Source organism: Tursiops truncatus, chromosome 7, assembly GCF_011762595.2.
Source record: "Tursiops truncatus isolate mTurTru1 chromosome 7, mTurTru1.mat.Y, whole genome shotgun sequence".
Lineage (NCBI taxonomy): Eukaryota > Metazoa > Chordata > Mammalia > Artiodactyla > Delphinidae > Tursiops > Tursiops truncatus.
The window spans coordinates 54,602,292-54,625,255 of record NC_047040.1 but is presented as its reverse complement, the minus strand read 5'-3'; the positions used below and the strand labels follow the sequence as shown (position 1 = coordinate 54,625,255).

The following is a 22,964-nucleotide window of genomic DNA, read 5'->3' as shown; positions in this document are numbered from 1 at the left end:
TGGATATCTTTTGAGATAAATAACTCCTTGCCAAGACAAAGCTACATCCTAAGGACCCTCTCCAGTCTCAACTGCCCTCACCCAGACCCACCAACTGCAGCTCAGGCTAGATTTTTGGGGTCTCTCCATCTCCTCCATCCCTGTATCCTCCGTGCACAGGCACATGCTTGCAGGGTCCCTCCCTCCCCTCTTTTTCTATCATGAGGTTTAAAGCTAAATAAAACAATGAAAAAAGGAAGTGGTTCTGACATACATGTACATCAGACAAGATATTGGTTCCTTCCTCCTACAGCATATTTTCTCTCAGGTAGAGGGTGTGAATTATCTTTTAATTCATACAAAATTCAGCTTGTGGAGGAGTCTGAGAGTCTGATTCTTGAAGATAATTGAATGCATATCTGTGTGGTAAGAATTAGGGGAGGTTACTGGTAATCTGATTTATAAGAGGAATTCGTATTCTCATTTTCCAAGAGTGTTTGGCTGACAGCATTTGTAATGGTCAGGTAGAACCTTCTAGAAGGAGAGGGAAAGGTGCTTTGCCTCCACCCATCAGAAGCCTAGCCCAGATCCAGCCTGGGCAAGGAAGTACCTCTAGCCATTTGGGAAAATCTATAGGAATATGACTTTTTTTACTTAATGCTTTTCAATATTGGCCAGTTCATAAGCCATGTTTATGTAACATACAAAGGTAAACTACAGTAACTTACATTTCATTTACAAATACATCTTGATAAATCAATTTCAAATTTAATTGTGAGTCCCTTTAAGCCATTATTATATTTAGTATTAAACTTACTTATGTTTTATCTAATGGCAATGGAGCAAGTGAATCTTTCTGTATACGCACCTCTTGAATTTTCACCTGTTCAGTAAATTCCTGCTCCAGGCTCAGAAAGAAGTAGGCATAAAAAGTGCTCTGATTTGAGTACCCAGACTTTGTGAGAGAAGGTCAGCTACGTCACAGTTCAGACTGCTTTCTGCCAGCACTGTTTCTGTGGGTTCAGAGCTGAAGCTTATCTGGGATTGTGCCTGTTCTTCCTGTCATTGTGTAATCATCTCTCCCTGTGACAGTGAAAAGCCAGTGAGTCAGTGGCAGTACTAAATCAACTATGGGAAATGAGACTCCTTCCTACCCAGCCACCTGCAAAATAAATGAGTACTGTCTCCGAGTGTGTCCTCAGAGAGGAATCTATTATTCTGGAGACTGGAAGAGATCTTTTCTATGTAAGAGAGGGTGGAACAATGTGCTGTTGCTCTCTAATAATTTGTGTCCTCCCCTTTCAGGTTCCTTTCAGTGCTACCATGTCCCCGGTTCGCTTGCATTCCTCCAACCCCAACCTTTGTGCAGATATTGAATTTCAGACTCCCCCTAGCCACCTCACAGACCCTCTGGAAAGTTCAATGGATTATACAAAGCTTCAAGAAGAATTTTGTCTAATTGCACAGAAAGGTAACAATAAATATAATGTGCCCTTGAGAGAAGCTCTCTTTCTTGATGGGAAGTTGCCATTTATTCTCTTATCCTTGTTTAGGTGGTCATGGTAGAAAGGTCAAATGGTTTATGTATTTATTGCAGTTCTATAAACAAAATGCAGTGGGATATGATGCCCGCCTCCTGGGAGAACACACATCATAGGGTTACAGTTTTGACTGAGTAAAGAAAGTAGCATTGAGGGTGAGAAAAGGCAGAAAGGCAGAAAGACAAAAAGGGTGTTAACCTTTGATGACTGTTCTTCCTATTGCCTTCAGGCCTGGCACTAGGATTGTAGGTCATCATAAATTAAAATTTGATTTTCTTCACTCAGAGAATATTAGGATAATGGGATTATCTATTTATTCTCTGAAATTTGCGGAATCAAACACTTAGGGGGAAAACAAGGCATTATCCTAGGCAGGTCAGCAGACACTACTACTCAACATCTGTTTTTCATCACTTAATACATACTTGTGAGTTAGCCTTAGTAAGGGAAAAAAAGAAAAGAAACATTCTGTTTGAAACTCTTTTTTTATTAAATGACATAATAAGTTTTACTTTACAGTTTGTGGGTAAGGAATTCAGGAAGGCTCAGCTAAGCAGTTCTTCTGTGCCACGTGGCATTGGTTGGGCTCCCTCAACAGTATTCAGCTGGAAGCTGGGCTAAATTGTTCAAGGTGTCTTCACTAGCACTTTGGTTGGACCGCTGGGAGGCTGCACACAACTCTGTCCCTCTCCTTCTCCCTCTCCATGGCAGCTCAGGGCTCCAAAAGAATGGAGTGGATTGGAATGGAAGCAGCCAGCTCTGGACCTGAAGCACTGTCCCTTCACTGCACTCTACTGGTCAGAGCTTCCCAGGCCAGTCCAGATTTGAGGGGAGCAGAAGTCCACCCCACCTTGGAGTCTCCTTTTTGATGTTAAGTTTTCAATAGGCATGTTGCAGAAGTTCAATTGCTGTCATCAGGCACAGAGAGTAAGAGTATAATAAATAAGAAGCAGGAGAGTGGAGTGTAGGTGGATTGGGCAGTCTTGTCTGTGTTTACCAAGAAGAGCCTCAGCTCCCAAATTAACTCCCTCCCCTTATTGCTGTAGTATTTAAATTTCAGCCACTGAAAGTTTGTTTGTGTGTGTGTGTGTGTGTGTGTGTGTGTGTGTGCGTGCGTGCGTGTGTGCGTGTGCTTTATGATAGTACCTTCCCAGTCTCTTGGAGAAAGATACACATTATGTTGTTTTCAGTCACTAACATCTTATTATGAATCAATCACATTTATTTCCTCTGGGCCCGCTGGTAATAGGTTATAAAATATTCTTGAAAATGTGTGTTAAATGGAACATCTCAAGTAACCCCCGTAATACTCAAGAGCCTAGTGACTCAGGAAAGAAGGGGCACACACTGAGGACATCTCTGGGAATGCTGAAGTCAGCAAAAATGTATAGTCTCCTTTTTTTTTTTTTTTTGGGGGGGGGGTACCTCTCACTGTTGTGGCCTCTCCCGTTGCAGAGCACAGGCTCTGGACGTGCAGGCTCAGCGGCCATGGCTCACGGGCCCAGCCGCTCCGCGGCATGCAGGATCTTCCCGGACCAGGGCACGAACCCGTGTCCCCTGCATTGGCAGGCGGACTCCCAACCACTGTGCCACCAGGGAAGCCCTATAGTCTTAAACCATCAGCAAAGATATGCTAGCAGAGATTTCTTTAATTCCACAATCCTGAAGCAATTAAACTATCTCATCTCCCCCACCTTTTTTTTCTATAGATTTTTCAGTTGAGATTCTGTAAGGCCACCTCTCTTTCACCTCCTGTTTTACTCCTTTCACATTTTTATTGCATGTCTTAGCTGGATGCTAATCATGTCATTAGACTAGAGCAATGTTATTTTGTTTATGTAACAGCATAGATTTATGGCCAGGAAACCAGTAGCTTTTACTTCTAATGTGAGGTTATAGCAGCAGGTAAAATGAGACAGCAAATGTGTGAATTAACTATAGCACAGCTTCTAAAGGAAGATGGGTAAATTTGAAGGTCGCCCTGGGAAAGCTTTGTGTATTTGGTTGCAATCCAGAGGCTTTCAGGAAATCCAAGTTTCAACAGAATTTTAAAGCCTTTGTTGAAACAACATGTTTTCTTTTCAGTTGTGCTAGAAAAAAAAGGGGGGTGCTTTTCTATGACTATTGAATGAACTCTTTAGGAAGAATTATGGATTTTGAAATGAGTGAGAGTCCACTTTTAGAGCTGCCAGTTGGGTTAACATATTTCAGCTATCAAGTTATTACCTTAAAATTGATAACTAGAATGTAGCACATAAATCAATAGATTGTGAATCCCTTATGATCTCACCATTTATCCCCTTTAATTCAGGCCACTGTTTTATGCTAAATTTTTCCACTTCTTTAAAAAAATCCTTTCTCTTATAAGGAAATCCCTATTTTAGAAGACTTTGCATTTTATAGAAACTGTTATTGTAAAGATAGGAGTTGGAAATTCAACCTTTTTGTGTTTCAGAATTAAAGACTGCCTTGAATTTTTACCAATGTATGTTGTTAGGTATGCAGAAATGGTGGTGGAGGTTGTTTTTATTGTTGCTTTTATTTTGTTTTATTTTATTTCCAGCTCTATTGAGATATAATTGACATGTAATATTGTATAAGTTCAAGGTATACATGTTGATTTGATACACTTATATACTGAAAATAATTGTGATAGCTAACACCATACCATTTCTTTTTTTTTTAAATATTTCTTTGGTTGTGCTGGGTCTTTGTTGCAGCAGGCGGGTTCCTTAGTTGCAGCCCGCAGGCTCCTTAGTTGTGACTCACTGGCTGCTTAGTTGCAGCACGTGGGCTCCTTAGTTATGGCTTGCTGGCTCCTTAGTTGCAGCAGGTGGGCTCCTAAGTTGCGGCATGCATGTGGGATCTAGTTCCCTGACTAGGGATTGAACTCGGGCCCCCTGCATTGGGAGTGTAGAGTCTTCACCACTGCGCCACCAGGGAAGTCCCACCATTTCTTTTTTGTGGTGAGAACATTTAAGATCTACTCTCTTAGCAACTGTCATGTAAATAATACAGTACTATTAACTATAACACTATACATTAGATCCCGAGAACTTATTCATCTTATAACTGGAAATTTGTACTCTTTAAAAACACTTCTGATATCATGATGTTCTTGGCTGAGAAAGTAATGCAAGTGCTGTTCTTAAGACCAAATCATTTCCTACCCGAAAGAGAACTAGTTAGAACTTCTAAAACAGCTGTCTTATTTATATTGGCAGGACTCATAAAATGCTCTTGTTTGGGTGCACACTTTGGGGAAATAATTTTCGATAGTTCTAAATGATTTGCATGAGGCTTCATTGTACACAGAACTGCTCAAATATTGCCTTCAAATATAGCAGAGTAAAACTTGTTCCCTTTTCTTTCTAGGAATTATAGTTTAGTTTCTAAATACTGAAATTTAAAAATTGATAATTTTTTATGCTGCTTCCAGGTCTTTGTTGGTTTATCTGGTTTGAAATGCTAAAACTTTCATCCTGATTAATTACCATTCCTATATTTGTTTTGTGTATAGATATTCTGGTAGATTCCATTTTATGGCTGACTTTCAATTAGACTGTAACATAAACTTTCCAGAAAATATCTGTGCATGAGTTAAAGTACTGAGAAGTTTATAATTTTGTATATTCTTTCTGGATCCATTTGATCTTTGTTTCTTACTTTTCTCCCCACGCAGTGCATTCTCTTTTGAAGTCAGCGTTTAATAGCATAGCTATAGAGAAGGAGAAGCTTAAGCAGATGGTTTCTGAGCAGGATCACAATACAGGCCACAGCACGCAGATGGCACGGCTCCGACAGTCACTGTCTCAGGTAAATGAGAGTGTTTGTTTCACTCTCATAATACATTCCTAACCCTATAAGCCAAAGATGGGGGTGGAGGCAATCCATCATGGGGATGGCACATCATCTGAAATTCTCCCAAGACATTGCAGTGTCAATATTATGTTTTATTACTTTTCTTCCAAACAATATCAAGGTAAGAGTGAAAATCAACCAAACTTGCTTGCAAACATAATTGCTATTTTGGTTGATTGAATACTTTTAATGCCTCTCTGTAATCATTATAAGGCAGTTCCTGGTTTAAAAAAAAAAAATCGTGCATTTATACATGATTTACATACACATTTAAACAGTTATGTTCCAGAATATGTTTGATCCAATGTCAAATAGACAAAATCTACCAGATCTTCCACACTTACTATTTTTTCCCACTTACATTTTAATCTGTTGAAAATTACTGATAACTATTACCTATTTTTTCTATTCTGATTTGCACTCTTAGGATTTTCTTCCTAAGTTATGCTCCCTGAGGCTAGACTCTTATATATATTTCAGTATATATTTTACACTATAATAAATATTACTCAATATATATTATATTGATCTTATTAATACTAATCAAGTCCCTGTGTATTTCAAGGTTGAAATCTCTGTTAAAAATCCTTTAAAACTGCCCTTATGCTTTCTTACACTGAGCACTTCCTCTGAAATATTTTCATTTAGTCTATAAATTAACCTTTAAAACTTCCTTTGAGACTTCAATGTTGTTATTGATTTTGTGTGAGAACTCAGTGTTTATATAAAATATTGTTCACTTCCTGGTGCCTTGGATCAGAGCGAAGGAGCAAGCAAATCCTGGGTAAGTGGTTTTCCATGTGGATCAGCTCCTGCTTGAAGAGTTTGCCTCAGTTCCTGAAAATTAGACTTAAACTGGTCTCACCATGTTTTATGTACCTGACCTGTCAGCTTCTTTTCAGCGTTAAGTTTCACGTTATTGAATGCTGTTTTCTGGGCCACACGTTCTGCTGTTTGCCATCAAACACTGTCAGTTGAGGTGCATATGCTGCTTCCAGTGCAAAACTAGGGAACTCGAGAGCCTGAGCATTCAAAGCGGCAACTGTGTTCCAGTCTTCAGAGGGCTTCCTTCACATGCACACTTGAACGGTTTCCCTGTACTGATCTCATGTCATGTATCTGTTGAACATCTAGTCCATGTTAATCAATCTTCTGAATCGTGATCCTGAAAGGATCATGAATCAGAAAGATCAGAAAAAAGATCAGTAAACATCTTGTATGTCATCTTGTAAATGTGTCAAATACACTGTTGTCCCCCTACATGTTGCAGTGTTTTTCTTCAGATGTATTAAGGATTGAAGTCTTAGTGGTATGAGATAAGCTTGTACTAAGAAAAATAAGAAAATATGCTTGTTTCCCGCCTGCTTGCTTTTATTTGCTTGTTGGTAAGACAGAGAATAGTAAACACATCTAAGTTTGGGAGGTCAGGTGAGATTAGAAATGGTGATGAAGAGAAATTTTAAAGCAGTCATTCATTTGTTCATTCATTCATTGTGTTTCATTCAACTACTGTACCTCAGGTACAGTGCAAGGTATAGGACACCAAGTTAAAAGTAGCCCTGGCCATGTTCCCAGGAAGTTCATGATCTGACTACTGAGATGAGCAGTATTTACTCAGGAAACAGTTAAATGGACCATGCTGTAGTCCATTCCCAGTGGCACATGAGCAGTGCAGATTTCCAGGCCTCTGCGTGTTCAGAGAAATGAGAGATGCCTGAGCTGTGAGCAGACCCAGAGATCAGGTTCGTGGAAGAATTGGTCCTTGATGGACCTCAGGAGACAGCAGCAGCTGTTACCAACCTAATAAAAGTAAAATAAAATGAAATTACATCGACTGCGTGCTTTGGGTTAAATGTTTCCTTCTCTTGTCTAAACATTTATTTGCATCTAGGCTTAGAACCTCAATAGATTTTTGTTGGATTATTTGCAAGGGGCAGGGCGTGTTACATTTACTTCATTTTCTTGAACTCAAAAAATTTGAAAATAATTTGGGACTATAAAGATAGTTATACCCTGTCCACTAGCGAATTCAGTGCTTCCAGTTCTGTGTTATCACAGCATCTTGGCTGTGTTCACATCCTTGTGTTCTGTACATACCTTCCCATTGGGTGGGTCGTTTCCTCCTGAGCTCTAGGGCTCAGGAGAGAGGCCCTGGCAGGAAGATGTGGATACCCCCGTATATCGGTGAATTTATAGATGTTGATAAATTGTGTTTTCAGTCAGAATAAAAGAGGCCAATGGAGCTGCCATAGAGAACATTAGAATTTAAAGGACAAGCTGAAAAAACAAGGATCCTTTGATGGAAACCCAGGGTAAACAGCTGACAAATTTAGATAGCTATGATCATTGAGATCAAGGGTAAACAGTTTTGATAATTTCAAGAACGAAAAGGTTAACAGGGTCTGACTTAGCAGCAAATGATATATGGACTGAAAGTCAACCTTGAATTTGGCAGTCATCTAAGTTTGTTTGTGTCATGAAGGGAAGGAACTAGCAGATAAGGAGACATTGAAGATGGGAAACAATTAACTGAAGTAGCCATCCTGATTGGCCAATTCTATTGTTTTCATTGTGCCTCTTTAAATATAGCCCTAAGGATTGAACAAGATATGAAATAGCTTGAGTACATTGAGACAGCTGTTCTACGTATGTTTCTATGTTAATATAACTTCACATTATAGTGTGATTTTAGGTAGCCTAAAGACATCTTTGATCCTTATTCAGGTATCATCAGTTAAAACCCAGATATTTTTTTAATGAACAGTTACCAATCCAAGTCTCCCCCCAGAAAGGGAAGGAGAGAGAGAGACTGTTTAAATAACTTCTTAGATTAGTCTTACGTTTTTAAAGCTTATTTTTTATTTGACATAAGTCTGATTTGATATAGGTCTGATGATTAAAATGCAGCTTTTCAATAAAGCTTCTAAATATATCAACTTGGCAAATTCCATCATCCTTTTAGAAGGTACATAGCATAAGAAGATAAGTAAAATTAGCATTCTTCACTACATGCTCAGCATAAATTTTTACCTGCCTTGGGCATGTAATAATTTGCAAGGCTGAACAGTATAATGAATTTCTCTTCTAAAGTAGTATTTCATCCCTGATCTATACATATACAAAAATGTACATAATTCTGTTATTTTACCCCATGAAACTTTAAAAGGAAACTTTTACACCTGAAAGGCAGCATAGATGTTGGATTTACACCTGTAGGACAAGGTATTTTGTGTGGCATGTATCCCTTTGTAAATGACCTTATTTCACAGCAGCTATAATTTTAAGTACTGAACACCAAAATCAAATAGTATATAGTAAGCCTATGGTAAACTCAGCACCCTAGATTACTATAAGGAAAGATTCAACTTGCCTTGAGTCTGTCCTCAATACATTACACTCCGTCACTATTACCAGTTTGATTTCTGGCCCCGGAGTTTGTACACAGCTTTTGCTAAATGCATTGGGTATTGGGTCCATACAAATGTGAGCAGCAGAATATGACCCAGTACTCAGTCTAGAGTTACTGAATTTCATTAAATCAGTACGGCGTCCACCGTTAGATGTGCTGTCATTCTGTGCATTACTAAGAAGGAAAAAACTGTCAGTTAAACTGACCAGTGCTTCAGAGGTGTTAATGTTTGAGGAATTGTGCGTATTAGAATCGGTGAAACGTGGTATGTTTGGGAATGTAAGCAAAAACATTGGCTTAAGGCACATAGCAGCATAATTAAGATCCCAGTCATAGCGTTTACCATCCTTCCTGTCTACAACATTTTATACATCCAAAATAAGTATTCTGTGTTGGGATAAATGTTTTAAGTGGATTTGTTCCTGAATTTCAGAGTTCCCTGAGACTTGGCCAAATTTGTTGTATATGAAGATATTCTTCATAGAATCCTTTACATCTTTTTTTTAGCTATCCAGTAACTTTAAATTGATGTCATTTTGGACATAATTTGGCAATATTTATTAAAAGCCTTAAAAATATTTCACCCTTTGACCCTTTGGTCCATGGCTGATATGTATAACCTAAGGGGTTAATGCTGAATGTAGAAAGCCTATATGCACATAAACGTTCATGGCAGCATTATTTATCCTAATAACAATCAGTAACAACATAAGTGCCCAAGAGTAGAAAATAATCACTTGTTCTGCAGTTATTAAAACCACATTTGTGAAGAGTTTGAAACATAAAATAAATATCTGTGTACAAAGAATAAGTGGCAGACACAGGATGTAGAGTATGTTCCCATTAAATAATGTGGAAAATGCATAAGAAAAAAAGCTAGAAAGAACTATACCAAGCTACCAGGCTTCCCTGGTGGCGCAGTGGTTAAGAATCCGCCTGCCAATGCAGGGGACACTGGTTCAAGCCCTGGTCCGGGAAGATCCCACATGCCGCGGAGCAACTAAGCCCGTGTGCCACAATTACTGAGCCTGTGCTCTAGAGCCCACGAGCCACAACTGCTGAACCCACATGCCACAACTACTGAAGTCCGCACGCCTAGAGCTCGTGCTTCCCAACAAGAGAAGCCACCACAATGAGAAGTGCACACACCGCAACGAAGAGTAGCCTCCGCTCACTGCAACTAGAGAGAAAGCCCACGTGCAGCAACGAAGTCCCAATGCAGCCAAAAATAAATTAATTAAATAAATAAATTTTAAAAAAGAAAGAAAGAAAGAAATATACCAAGCTACCAGAAATTGGTTGATTGGGTAGTAAGGTATGAATTTTTAAAAATATTTTTCTACTTTTTTGTGTTTTCCAAATACACTATAATAGTATTTTTTTTTTAATAAAAAACAAGGTGATTTTTAAGAGATACCCAGGTTCTTGATAGCTCTAGCTTTGACAGTTTCCATACTCATATTCTCACTCCTTTTCAACCAGTTTTGCTTTTATCTGAGGGGTGTAAGTCTTCTGGTGATCCCATATTGCCCTGTTTCATATCCTTCTCCAGCCTTCAGGCTTCTATGTGTCCTTCCCAGAACCCACAGTTCCATTCAGTAAAATGCATATGCTATGCCAGAGTCTCACCCAGTCTAGGGTAAATTCTCACCCATTGTCTGCCTAGGAGGGTGAATGGTAGTTAATAGCCAAGGAGGTGAGGATTTGGGCAATTAACTCTGGCTCAGAACTTCAAGATGGTAACTTCTTTTATAGGTGGGTCGGGAATTATGTGTTTCTTGGATATATTACGCTTGAGTGTGTATGAGGGACATGAGGTGTGGGAAAATGAGTATACTTTGCCGAGAGTTTGTAGTGCGGTCTGAACTCACTTATGGAAGCAAGTAGTGAGACTTCCTAAAGAATCTAGGCACAGTTCCTGAGCCCGAGGCTGCTTCCTGCCTGCTAGGCCTTGGCCCCGCCTGCCACTCCTGGAGCAATGTTATTACTCACAAGTTCCCATGGCTTTTCTTGCTCATGAGCTGGTGCAAGTGGCTGGCGACGTGCCTCCTTTTCCCTCGCTTCACCACGGTACAGACTCCTCGGGTGCATTCTGTATATTGTTTCTGCCATCAACTGGGCTCTTCTATGTTAATTATCACTAATAGTGTCATTTCACTGAAAATATCTGTATACCTCGATGTTCCCAAGGATGTTTCCATAATATCGTTGTAGAGAAAATAGGTGAGCTTCAGGGAGGGAGGTAACAAATGTGGTCCTGAGCACTCCCTAAGAGCGCTCATGGCGCTTGGTTGTAGCCAACTTCAAAACAGTCTGTGTGATTGAGGCAAAAGGAGGAGCCGTCCTGGCAAGACACACAGAAATGGGCTGTTGCATGCTCCGCATCTGCTTACACCCTCTGCCCTTGGGGTTGCCAGAGTTGGAATAGTTATTTATTTCCACGCTTTTTTGTGCCACGTAACGTTTTTCTACCACTGCATATATATTATTAATACAATATTCCTTTAATTTTCATCTCATTTCCTATTGATATTATCAGCTAGAGGCCACCTTGTGTGCCTTCACACACACCTGTAGGCAAGATTACATTTAATGAATACTGGATGAGATGAGCGCTTAAATGGGAATTTAACTTTCTTAGACATCCAGAGCAAACAATTCTCCAAGTTTCCTTATAAATGGGAAACTTGTGTGTAAAACTCCCACCCTCTGAAAAAAACATTACTTATCCTTGCCCTTGAGTTTTTGTGGGGTTTGTTTTGTTAACTCTGTTCCAGGGGCAACAGAAGGTGCAGTTACTCTGGAGGAACCCTTAGTTGAGGTTTGTGTGAAACCCTGAAGCCATGAATGTGATTCTGCAATTAAAACCATCAAACAACCTACAACAAGGCCTCCTACTTCCAAGACAACAAAATATATCTGGTTCTAATTACTTCAATAACTAAGACAGCTTTCAGTACACTTGTGGACAGAAAAATAATGAAAGAACAAATAAGCATATGTAGTCACAAAGAATATGAATGATACAGTATTTTTTTTTCAAATTTCAAGTGTTCGAGATTTTGCTCCAAGAAAAATGATCCTGAGCACTTTTGCAGAATATAAAGGTATTAGGAAGCACATGGTTTATTTACTAAAAAAGTAATCACCTTTTTTCTCACTAACACATCCCTGTTTTCTCAGAGAACTGGACACATATTTCCTCCTGTCTGCAATATGACTGTAGGATCTGTGTCCACCTTTAATCCATCAATACTTGACAGCCCACAAGACCAAGTGTGTTCTGTTTTACACATATTTTATGAACTGGTTCTAAAGACTTTAAACAAAAGCCAAAAGCTGTGAGTGAACAGTTTTCTTCTTAAAAAGCAAAAGCTGGGATGAAGGGAGAGGAGCTGTTCTGTGCTCCATGCCCAAGGATTCTGCACCACTCAATGCAAGTGTGAAGTTTAGCCACTGTGTAATTTATCCTGGGTGATTTAATAGGTACAGAGTTATAGTTATGCTGTTATATTTGTCTATGTATTGGTTTCCCGTAGTCATCGACTCTTTACAAAGAAAAGCAGAATCCTCACTCCCTGGGGCAGATGTGCTCTTCAGTAAGTCCTGACATTTATCTTTCGCTCTGAAACATTCACTTCCATCTTCTAATTGCTGGTTTTAATGGAAAGGAAAGGAGCTGTCCAGCTTTTCACTGGGCTTTGTCCTCACAAAGGTCTTTTACTTGAGACTTGGTGTAATCCAGTCAGCTACATGTGTCTTCTGTATATGGAACAGGTTCCCATGCACTAATGTGCTCCATGTGCCTCTGTCCACAGGGCCCCTGTTAGGGAGCCCATGCTTATGTAAAGCTGTTCTCTTTCTGCCCCACCCTCTAAACTGGGTTGTAGCAGATGGTGTTTTACTGATGCTGACTTAGGATGTGTTAAAAGTCATGAGATGCAGGTAGCTTGGAGTTAGTTTCCTTTTTGTGATATGTTCTTTATTATACTTGTCGATGTTTACACTGTTCAAGGAAGGCATCTTTGGTCTACGCTTGAGTTAGTTCTGCGGTACTGTCATAGGTATTAATTATGTGCTCCTAGAAAGTGGAAAGACAACTATTTTCTTTCACCAGACTAAAATATAGCTCTAAAACATAGCTCTAGATATAAAATAAAGCCAGTTCATTGTTCACTACATTTCCAAATAATTTTTAAGATATCTGGTTTTGAAACAACTCCCAAATTTTAGAAACTAAAACCAAAAAAAAAAAAAAAAAATGGAAAGAATCAATAATTTTTATCCTAGGGTGTAAAATGTGATATATATGTGGTGGTAGACTGGGCTTGGGTGTAATGGACCTGACTGTAAGGGAGAGAAAAATCCCATGAATCATTTTTATGAAATCCATGAACTCTTTCAACCCACTAACCTACTAAGTAGTGGTCTTATATTGCAAAAAAATGAGTGCCTCAATTCTGAGCCATTTATTTCCTTCTTACCAGGGGGATCTGGCCTATGGTGGCTCCAAAAGTTTCAGCTAAGAACATCATAAGACTTTGTTGTCTGAAGTGTACCTGTGTGCTTGTTCTGCTTTATGCTTGCGTCACAACTTGAAATTACATATGCGGTTTTTGTTATTTTAAGGCACTCAACCAGAACGCTGAACTAAGGAGTCGGTTGAACAGAATACATTCAGAATCTATTATTTGTGATCAGGTTGTCAGTGTAAATATTATTCCTAGCCCTGATGAGGTAAGACTCATTTTTAATAGATGTAGAATACTTATTTTATAGCACCTAAATCTACTGCCTATTTTTATTTATTTTTTATATAGTTCTTTCACTGCTGATATGATTCCCTGCATAAATATTGTGTTGCTGACAGTTCAGTGTTCTTTGGAGTGAAGGATGTACATGAGCTTGACATCATTGATTATTGGTGATCCGTTGTCTGTTTTTATTTATTCCTGTGTTCATCTCATGCTACTGAATATTTAGTTTGTATATACTCCAGCTTGTGAATTTTCTCTCACTCTTCATTTGAAATATTTCTTATCATCAGTGGCCCATGAAATGTTGAAAACAAACTCTTTCAGCTGAGAAGGTGCTAAATAAAAGTTTGCTTAAGGTTTGTTTTAAAAGTCCTATCTAAGAAGAGAAGTCACCTGACCTTGCTAAGATACTACTATTAGTGCTGCTACAGTTCCTACTGATGATGATGCTAATAATTAATGGTTAACACGTGTCAAGTGAATGCTTACTATGTGCTTGGCATTGTGCTAACCCAGTTTATACATGTTATCTCATTTCACACCCCCAACAACTCTCTGAGGTAGGTGCTATTACTCCATTTTTCAGAAGAATTTTTGAAGAAATGGTTAGAGGATAGGAGAACATTCAGTATTTGGGCTAAACTTGAGTGTATAATTCTGTTTATAACCCTTTATAAAATTATTATTTTTAGCCATGAGAATTTATACTTTTCAACAGTAATACATGTAACAAGGTGAGAGTTTTAACTAACACTGAGGCCATATTTGCACCAAAAATGTACATTTTTCTAGAAATCTGTGGGTGCAAGTGTTCTGCCATCTAACTGCTTAGGAAATACCATCCCCAGACAGCTTCTCTTTGATGTAAGTTACCCACCCCGCGTCCATCCACCTCCATGGGTCCTGTGATCTCTGATGACACTTATGCCTACTCAACTGCCCAGAATCTAGAGGTATTTCTAAAATTTTGTCATTCAAAAATTAGTCAACCATCTCAGTTTGAATCTTCTTTGCAACTTGAAATGTGTACTAGAATATATATATTTTAGTTCTCTTACATATTTTTCTGATTGAAACTTAAATTGTATCCTTGAAAACAATATTTATTACTTACTGAATAAAAATGCAACTTGAAATAAGGTTCAATACTCTAATCATATGTTTCATTGGATAAAATTCATGATCAAACTGGAAAATGACTTTTATATATTCCGTCTCAAAAATTAGTCTTCTAGACTGTTTTCTTAGCATATCTCTAGTGGTTTCTACAGATACTGCTTGAGGTGTAGTATACTGGTTAGAATATGGCTAGTTAATGACAAGCCTAAGCATGTGACAAGGAACTTGTCTCCACAGTCAATTCAGAGTATTGATAGGGGCTCAACCTGTTACATTCCACTTAATATTAATTGAGCATAGATTTAAAATCAACTCACCTTTCAGCTGCACCTTTTGGATTCTTTAGGCATATTGGAAGGAAACTTATGCAGTGGTCATTACTCAGTTACAAGTGAAAATTAGCTGTGGTCACCACTTTTTTAACATATAGTATGAATTTTTCTAGAAATCTGGCTAGTACGTCATGGTCTCATTTGAACAAATAGCCATTCTTACAGGGAAGAAAAGGATTACACCATCTGCTTTTCTCTTCTGTAGGCTGGTGAGCAAATCCATGTCAATCTCCCCCTGTCACAGCAAGTAGCCAATGAGAGCCGCCTCTCCATGTCGGAGTCTGTCTCTGAGTTCTTCGATGCCCAAGAAGTGCTCCTCTCTGCAAGCTCATCAGAGAATGAGGTAAGGTTCCTTGATGCATCAACCCTAACTGCTTCTGGCCATGAGTTTCGGTTAAAGAAAGTAAGACTGTGGAACTTTTTTTAAAAAAAATATTATAGTAAGATGTCCAAATAGTAGCAAAGCCAAAAGCATGCAAACTATATGGTTTCCATTTACTGAGCCCTTAACACTGGGCACCAACTCAATAGTCACAAATTTGATGAATGAAAAGAAAGAATCAAGATTTATTCTGACTTACCTGTACAGTTCATATTTCAGGGTAAACAAATAGTTGATAACAGACTCCTTTATAGAAGGAGACTAGCTAATAAATACATTAAGCATGAGAAAATAAGAAAATTACCATTCATGTTTGTACAGACACACACACACATCCATACACATCTTTACCAGAGACAAGAATTTGAACTTAGAAGGATAATGTCTAGCACATATCTAGTTGGCTAATTATCATTTTTGGAGGTTACCACTGGCTACCATAAAAGCATTATTGGATTGCTTGTCATGCCCGTGAATCTTGACAAGGTCTTGGAAACAAGAAATCTCTTCCTTGGTCAGGTTGCAGAAATTCTTTTACTGAAATTTAGTCAAGTACACTTAGAATTTTTTTTTTTTTTTTTTTTTTTGGCATGGGAGAAGCAGCCAAAACTCTTTCCCACACAGTTGTTTAAGAATTTTGCTATTTGAGATTGCAAATCTGTACTGCATTTTTACAAAAAGGAGATGAAATAGTTGCTCAGTGTTATTTCCATATGCATGGAAAATAGATTGAAAGGAAAAATCCTGACAATTAGTAGTAGTTCTTTTTGGATGTTTGGAAGTATGAGTGATTTTAGAAACAAAAATAAGTGGAAAATAGAAAGAAAGAGTGAACACATCACTTTTCTAATGGAGAAAAGCTAAAACAGAATTCTTGTATCAGGTACTGAATTTGTTACCACATCAAGCTAGGCACTTGCCTCTCAGATTCCAAGTCATACATTAAAAGATTCACAGAAACTCCCATTCACAAGACAGAGAACTAGTTTAATGCTAGTTCTACATGCTACCAGCATTTTTTTCTCTGACTCTCCCTTTTCTGGGCTTCCATTGCTGACCCAGTTCTTTGTCCTTATTCAAGCAGACAAACTTAACTATACATTATCTGGGCTTTGACCCATCATCTGATAAGTTTATAGCATAGCCCTATGAGAGCAACCTAATTTCCCTATTTCTAGTTCTTGGGGTCACATTCAACTGGGCACCCAGTTGCCACTTGCACCAGCCACTGGCAATGCTGAAATGAAGAGGATGTGAAGCAGGTTACATGCATGAGTCCAAGCAAGAGGGTGGTGCTACCCCCGTGAAAGAGTGGACCAAGTGGCCGATAGAGGGGCAAGGTAGTAGATGACAGAGGCGTGTGGAGTTGATATACTCACTTTAAGGCATTGTGAGTTTATCAGACCTCCCAGTGGAGTTATCTGGCAACCTGTTGGATATTCAGGTCTACAGCTCAGGGAGAAAGCAGGTCTAAAGAGAGAGCAAAAGTCAGCTCAGGATCCACCCAACCACCTGCCTGTGAGACATTGCCACCTGGGTGCTCCACAGACTGTCTAATTCAGCATGTCCAAGTGAATTAATCAGCAGCCCCCTTACACACATGCACACACACACACCCCAAGGGGAAAAACTCAAACTTAACCCATACTTCTCATATTGCTTTTCTAAGTGCTTTTCTCCCCAGTTGTTCACATCAAATACCTGAGTTGCCTCAGTATTTCCCTTCACTACCACCCATCACCCATGTTGATTTACTCATCGGGTTCTGTAACTTCTGTCACCTAAATACTCTCAGATACATATAATTTCCTAAAGCTTCACTGCTGCTACTGCAATTCAATCCTTCATCAGCTCCCCACCTAAATTACCCTGTCAGTCTCCATAACTAGTTTTCCTGCCTCCTTTATTGCCTCCTCGAATCCATTTTCCACTGGGCAGCCTGGCTAATCTTTCCAAAATGCAAATCTGATGATGTCCCTATTCCCCAGTGTCCAATATAAACTCCTTAGCTATCGTACAAAGACTCATAATCTGGTCTCTGCTCTCAGCTGCAGCTTCTTGCAGCCTCTCTTCTGGTGCCTTCCAGAGGCCAATGGAGTGCTTCCTGCAGTTGTCAATTTGCTCCAGACACCCCTTGTCTGTTGCTGAAATAAGAAAAGTGACTCTCTCCTACAACCCACACTGGAAAGAACTAAGCTATACATCTATTCTTTGTGACTGGATCTTACAGGTTTTCATAAAATGTCTGTGTTTTACTTAAATCTTTCCCCTTTATCACAACACTCAGTCTTAAGTATTTGAAGAAGCTAGACCAGGAAATAAACCCAAGTGACAGGCACCTCCATGTTCTCAAGGTTGCTCTTCCCCTTAGGCTAAGACTTTGTTCCTGAGGCAACCTCATCTGCCCAAGTTTCCAAGTTCCCTTGTGATGAGATGCCCCCAGAAGGCTCCTTGAGTCTCTGGACAACAGACTTGGCAAGCCCACCTGATTGGTTTACTGTACATGTGAGAATCCTAGTAGCCGCTGCAGGATGGGCTCAACTGCATATTCTGCATGACAGCTGCCAAAGGCTCTTGGGCCTCTGCATTGCCGCCCACCCTGGCTGAACACTTCCAGCGCCACGCGGTCAAATCGCTCACTCACTTCAGTCTACTCAAAAGTCACCTTCTGAGAAGCCTACCCTGGATGCCCTACCTACAATGTAGAGCTACCATTTCCTCCTCACCCCTGACCTTTCACATGCCTCTTCCCTTCTGATTTTTTTTCCATAATGCTCATCACTATCCAACAAAATATATATTTCGTATGTTTATTGTGTGTCTCCCCCCACTAGAGCGAGGGCAGAGATTTCACCACTCTGTCCCCAGCACTAGAACATTCTGGTGAACCAGGAACTCAGTAAATATTTGCTAACTGAATGAAGGAAAGAATGCTTATAGCTCATTACATATGATTAATCGGAGAACCATCTGGGCCTTAGCTGTCTTACATTAACATTTTCCATAACTGAGAGAAAAATCTTTATGTGCTTCACTTAATGAATGCGCAACCTCTTTAAAAAAAAAGTTCTTCTCACTTCCAGAATGATCTACTTCCTTGCCTTTTAAACTTGCCTTTTAAACTTGTTTCTGCAATGCTGCATGCCTGGTCGCAGTTAGAAAAAAATATTTCCTGAACTCTCTTGAATCCCAAACCTCTTAAAGAGAAATATTTGGCTCCAAGACTTCTTGAGCATGGGAGAGAAAACTAATATATATTAACTGTTTCAGTATAATATGGCAGAGCCTTAACTGTATATACAGGACAACGTGAGTGGACCATAGGCAGACTGCCCGGCCTTAGCTACTGCTCACACATACGATAATATAGATCTTATTCAGGGCCCACTGTCATTGTAGAGCTCTTTTATATTCTACACGGAACTTTCTACATGGGCATGGATATTGGACTATTTCTATCATATATTAGTTTGGGTGAAATTAGAAATTGAAGAGGACTAGACTGTTTATAGCTTCTAAATGTTCATGTAATAAACATGCATGCAACATGAATTAGGTTCAGGCAGGCCTTTGTCTTCTCTTAACATAATTGGATGTGATTAGCTTTTTTCAGAGAAATCACATGGAAGAGTTTGATTTACCTTTTATTTCTATCAAGGTTTAGAATGTGGCTTTCATGGGCCTAAAGGCTTAGCCTTCCATTTAGTTGCAGTCAATGAGAACTGGAAGCCAGCTGCAGTGGGAAAATACAAATGAGAAAAAGACTTTATTCTCAATTTGCTATCTTTATAGCATTGCTCAGGGCGCAAAAGCAAAACTATCATTATTCATTTACGCAAAATCATTCTGAGTATAACTCTATCTCCCTAAATATATGAATTCTCCCCAACTCTATTAAAAACATCAGCAATAAATCCAGAAACCTTAAAGGCAAAGGCTGATGGTTTTTATTACATACAAATTTAAAACTTTTACATGGCCAAAAAGAGTGGCATAAACAAATTAAAAAATAAATTGCAAACTAGAAAAAAATGCAGTGTATATGACAAGCTGAAAAATGTGTGAAAGATAAGACAGCAGTTTCACTAAAGATGAAATTCAAACTAGAGATCTTTTATGTGTGTTAGGTAGATACATACTAATATAGATTGATAATGTATAGTGTTTAAGTGGGTGTGAGAGATGGATGCTCTCATATACTGATGATGAGAACGATGTAATACAGTACAGTCTTCTAGGAGAGCAATTTGGCAACATACAGCTAAAGCCTAAAAGAGACTCATTTGACCCAGCAATTTCGCTTCTGGGAATAAATCTTAATGAAATTGCCAGACAGATTCACAGAAATATGTTTACAAGGATGTTCATCCAAGTATTGTCTGTAAGTAATAAAAAATTGGAAGCCACGTGAATGCTGGTTAAGTTCCTTATGTTATATAACTGTCTAATGAAATACGTTGCCATTCCAAGTAAGGATGAAGAGCTATATTTATAAGAATGGAAGTATATTCAGAACACTATAAAATAGTATGTAAAACAATCCCCTTTTTCAGTATCTAAAGATAAACGTATCAGTGTGTTTACATAGGCATTTTGAAATTGGGGGTAGTACCTATGAAATGTTGAAAGTGATTTCTTTTAGGTCATAGAATGGATGATTTTCATATCATCTGTTTAGCTTCATGTAATTTCTAACTTTTTACGATAAGAATGTTTTGTTTTTATGTTCAGAAAAATTAACAGCATATTTCCATTTTGAAGATAGTAAATAAGTATCAACAGCTTTCTTGCCTATAGTAGAAACATTGGTTTTCCCATTCCTCTGAATGGCTCTACAGTACTTCTCTGTTTTCTTATCTGCTCTGTCTCTAAATCCCCTTAGTACATATGTTGCCCCTTAATTTTATTCTTTTTTTTTTTTTTTTTTGCCTGTGCTGGGCCTTCGTTGTGGTGTGCGGGCTTCTCTAGTTGCAGCACGCGGTCTCTAGAGCACATGGGCTCGGTAGTTGCAGTGCGCGTGCTTAGTTACAGTATGTGGGATCTTAGTTCCCTGACCAGAGATCAGACCCAGGCCGCCTGCACTGGGAGCACGGAGTCTTAACCACTGGACCACCAAGGAAGTCCCTGCCCCTTAATTTTATTCTTATGTGAATTTTGGTTTCATTTTAGTTCCATGTTTCTCTCACGTAGAGAATGGCTTAGTTCTCGATTTCTCCCTGTCCCTAAATCTTTCTCCCCTGCCCCCAGATAATCTGCCAGATTTTGTCCGTATACTTCAGATGTGGTTCCCAAATGCAGTTTTACTACTTGATCCTTACTGTGGCCATCTTAGTGTTACTGGTCAGTATTTCTTACCCAGATCTATGTAGGATCCTATTGTCTGGCCTCCCTAGGGAAAGCTGCTGAGTATCTTCCTGAGAATTAAATATGACTCTGTCATTTCCTTGCATTTAATAACTCATATGATTATATTGTGAACCCTTTATGTTGACATGAAAAACCCTTCACAGTCGGACCTCATCTCGTTTACCCTGTCCTCTGTTACAGCCACTCGACTTCTTAGCACTCCTAGAATAAATGTTTCTCTCATGGTCCTTGCTGTTGCACACTATCCCTTCTTCTTGTGCTTCTCCCCCTTCTAACAACTGGGCAACTCCTGCATCCTCCAACACCCAGTTCAAATACTACTTCCTCCAGGCAGCCTGTCCTGACTCCTCTAGGGGGATCCATAGGGCCTCCTTTTTTTGCACATTCTTACTGTGTTGAATTGAAACATTTCTGGTTATGCGCTGGCCTCCCCCAGCGTCTCAGCCCAACTAAGACAGAAAGCTACTTAAAGACAGGGCTGCTTTCTGGCAATCCTACATTCTGGCTCATGGGGGACCCTCAGGTGTTCATTGCACATATGCCGCATACAGTTCCCACTGTGACCTCCGCTTCTCATTTGGGCAATATCCTGTTGTTTTTCATTGTTTGATTTTTCTGAACTTTCAAGACTGAATGAGAGTTCTGATCCTTTCTACTTTCTTCCCTTCCTTAGGCTTCAGATGATGAGTCTTACATCAGTGATGTGAGTGATAATATATCTGAAGACAACACCAGTGTTGCAGACAACATTTCTCGGCAAAGTATGCATCCTTTGAGCTTCCAGGTGGTTCTATCTACATGCCAAGTTACAATGCTGATGATTCAATGAACAATCATTTTGACCCCATAGCTAATTTTTCCTTTTGCAGCTGATCAATAAATTGTTACTCATATAATCTGGTGAGGTAAATGGTTGAAAATTTTGTTAGGTAGATGGTTAAAAGAAAAAGTTTAAATATCGTATATTAACGCATATATATGGAACCTAGAAAAATGGTACAGATGAACCGGTTTGCAGGGCAGAAGTTGAGACACAGATGTAGAGAACAAACGTATGGACACCAAGGGGGGAAAGCGGCGGGGGGGTCGGGGTGGGGGTGTGATGAATTGGGAGGTTGGGATTGACATGTATACACTGATGTGTATAAAATGGATGACTAATAAGAACCTGCTGTATAAAAATATAAATAAAATAAAATTCAAAAATTAAATAATAATAATAATAAAAGACATACAGAAAAAAAGAAAAAGTTTAGTTCTTGGGCAAACCAAAATTTTATGTCCTTCGTATTAAATATATTTAATTTTTAGAAGTTTGACTTGTCTTTTATTGTGTAATACTTAAGTATATTTAACACTTTGTTTAAAAAACTGTACGTTGATGTTTTGTGCATTTATCAGCAACCTTGTATTGAAATAATTCTCTTCCCTCTTGAGAGAGTATAATGAAGCCTTAAGAAATGTATCACAATCAGAATTATTTGAAAGGGTTCCTACCCTCCCAGGTTCTGGGAAATAAGAAAAGCAAGATCTCTTGCACTGTGATTCTCCTCTTTCTCCCTCTTCCAGTCTTGAACGGGGAGCTTACAGGAGGAGCCTTCCGAAACGGACGTCGAGCACGCCTGCCAGCTCCCTGTCCCGACACCAGTAACATTAACCTATGGAATATCTTGAGGAACAACATTGGTAAAGACCTGTCTAAAGTCTCCATGCCTGTGGAGCTAAACGAGCCACTCAACACTCTGCAGCATCTCTGCGAGGAAATGGAGTATAGTGAGCTTCTGGACAAGGCTTCGGAAACGGACAGTCCCTATGAGCGCATGGTAATAAATAACAGAGCAGCGCCCTTTGGAGATTTGCCAACCCTAGACCTGGGCTAAGGCAGAATTCATTATGATAGCATATTTGGTTGTTGCCTAATACTCTCACCACATAGGTAAGAGGAATCCATTGCATAAACCAGGCAGGGCCAAAAAGATCCAGATACCTCTACTGAAAGATACACACCTTGTGACTTATTCTTGGTTCTGGGTGGTTCTAAAGTTAGAATGTAAAGGTATCACCCTCCTCACAGGTTTAAGACATGCCTAGCCTTGCTTTATCAGCTTTTCCTGAATGCCAGGGGAGCCCATTTGTTCAGGAACTTAGGTCTGAGAAAGTAACCTCCTGTTTGTTCTTTGCCCTGGCCTCTACTCCATGTGATTGTGGAAAACTTGA

The 22,964-nt window shown here is 39.2% G+C and overlaps 1 protein-coding gene and 1 non-coding gene across 10 annotated transcripts in view; both read left to right on the top strand.

Moving 5' to 3' along the window:
• OSBPL6 (oxysterol binding protein like 6) overlaps positions 1–22,964 on the top strand; it is a 215,937-nt gene that overhangs the window by 170,712 nt on the left and 22,261 nt on the right. For 7 of the 9 annotated variants that reach the window (XR_004527409.2, XM_019922927.3, XM_019922924.3 and 4 more), the window contains 6 exons: positions 1,285–1,450; positions 5,203–5,336; positions 13,420–13,527; positions 15,204–15,341; positions 21,421–21,508; positions 22,317–22,570. Coding sequence is in view for 8 of the 9 variants with exons in the window: in XM_019922927.3 (XP_019778486.1) it covers positions 1,285–1,450; positions 5,203–5,336; positions 13,420–13,527; positions 15,204–15,341; positions 21,421–21,508; positions 22,317–22,570 (888 nt within the window). In the remaining variant the exon portion in view is untranslated. The remainder of the gene's footprint in view (positions 1–1,284; positions 1,451–5,202; positions 5,337–13,419; positions 13,528–15,203; positions 15,342–21,420; positions 21,509–22,316; positions 22,571–22,964) is intronic. The other 2 variants (XM_019922930.3, XM_019922928.3) reach the window with 1 other exon arrangement.
• LOC117313079 (small nucleolar RNA SNORA79) lies at positions 1,722–1,865 on the top strand. The gene has a single exon (XR_004527541.1). It is a non-coding gene; the product is annotated as a small nucleolar RNA SNORA79 (small nucleolar RNA).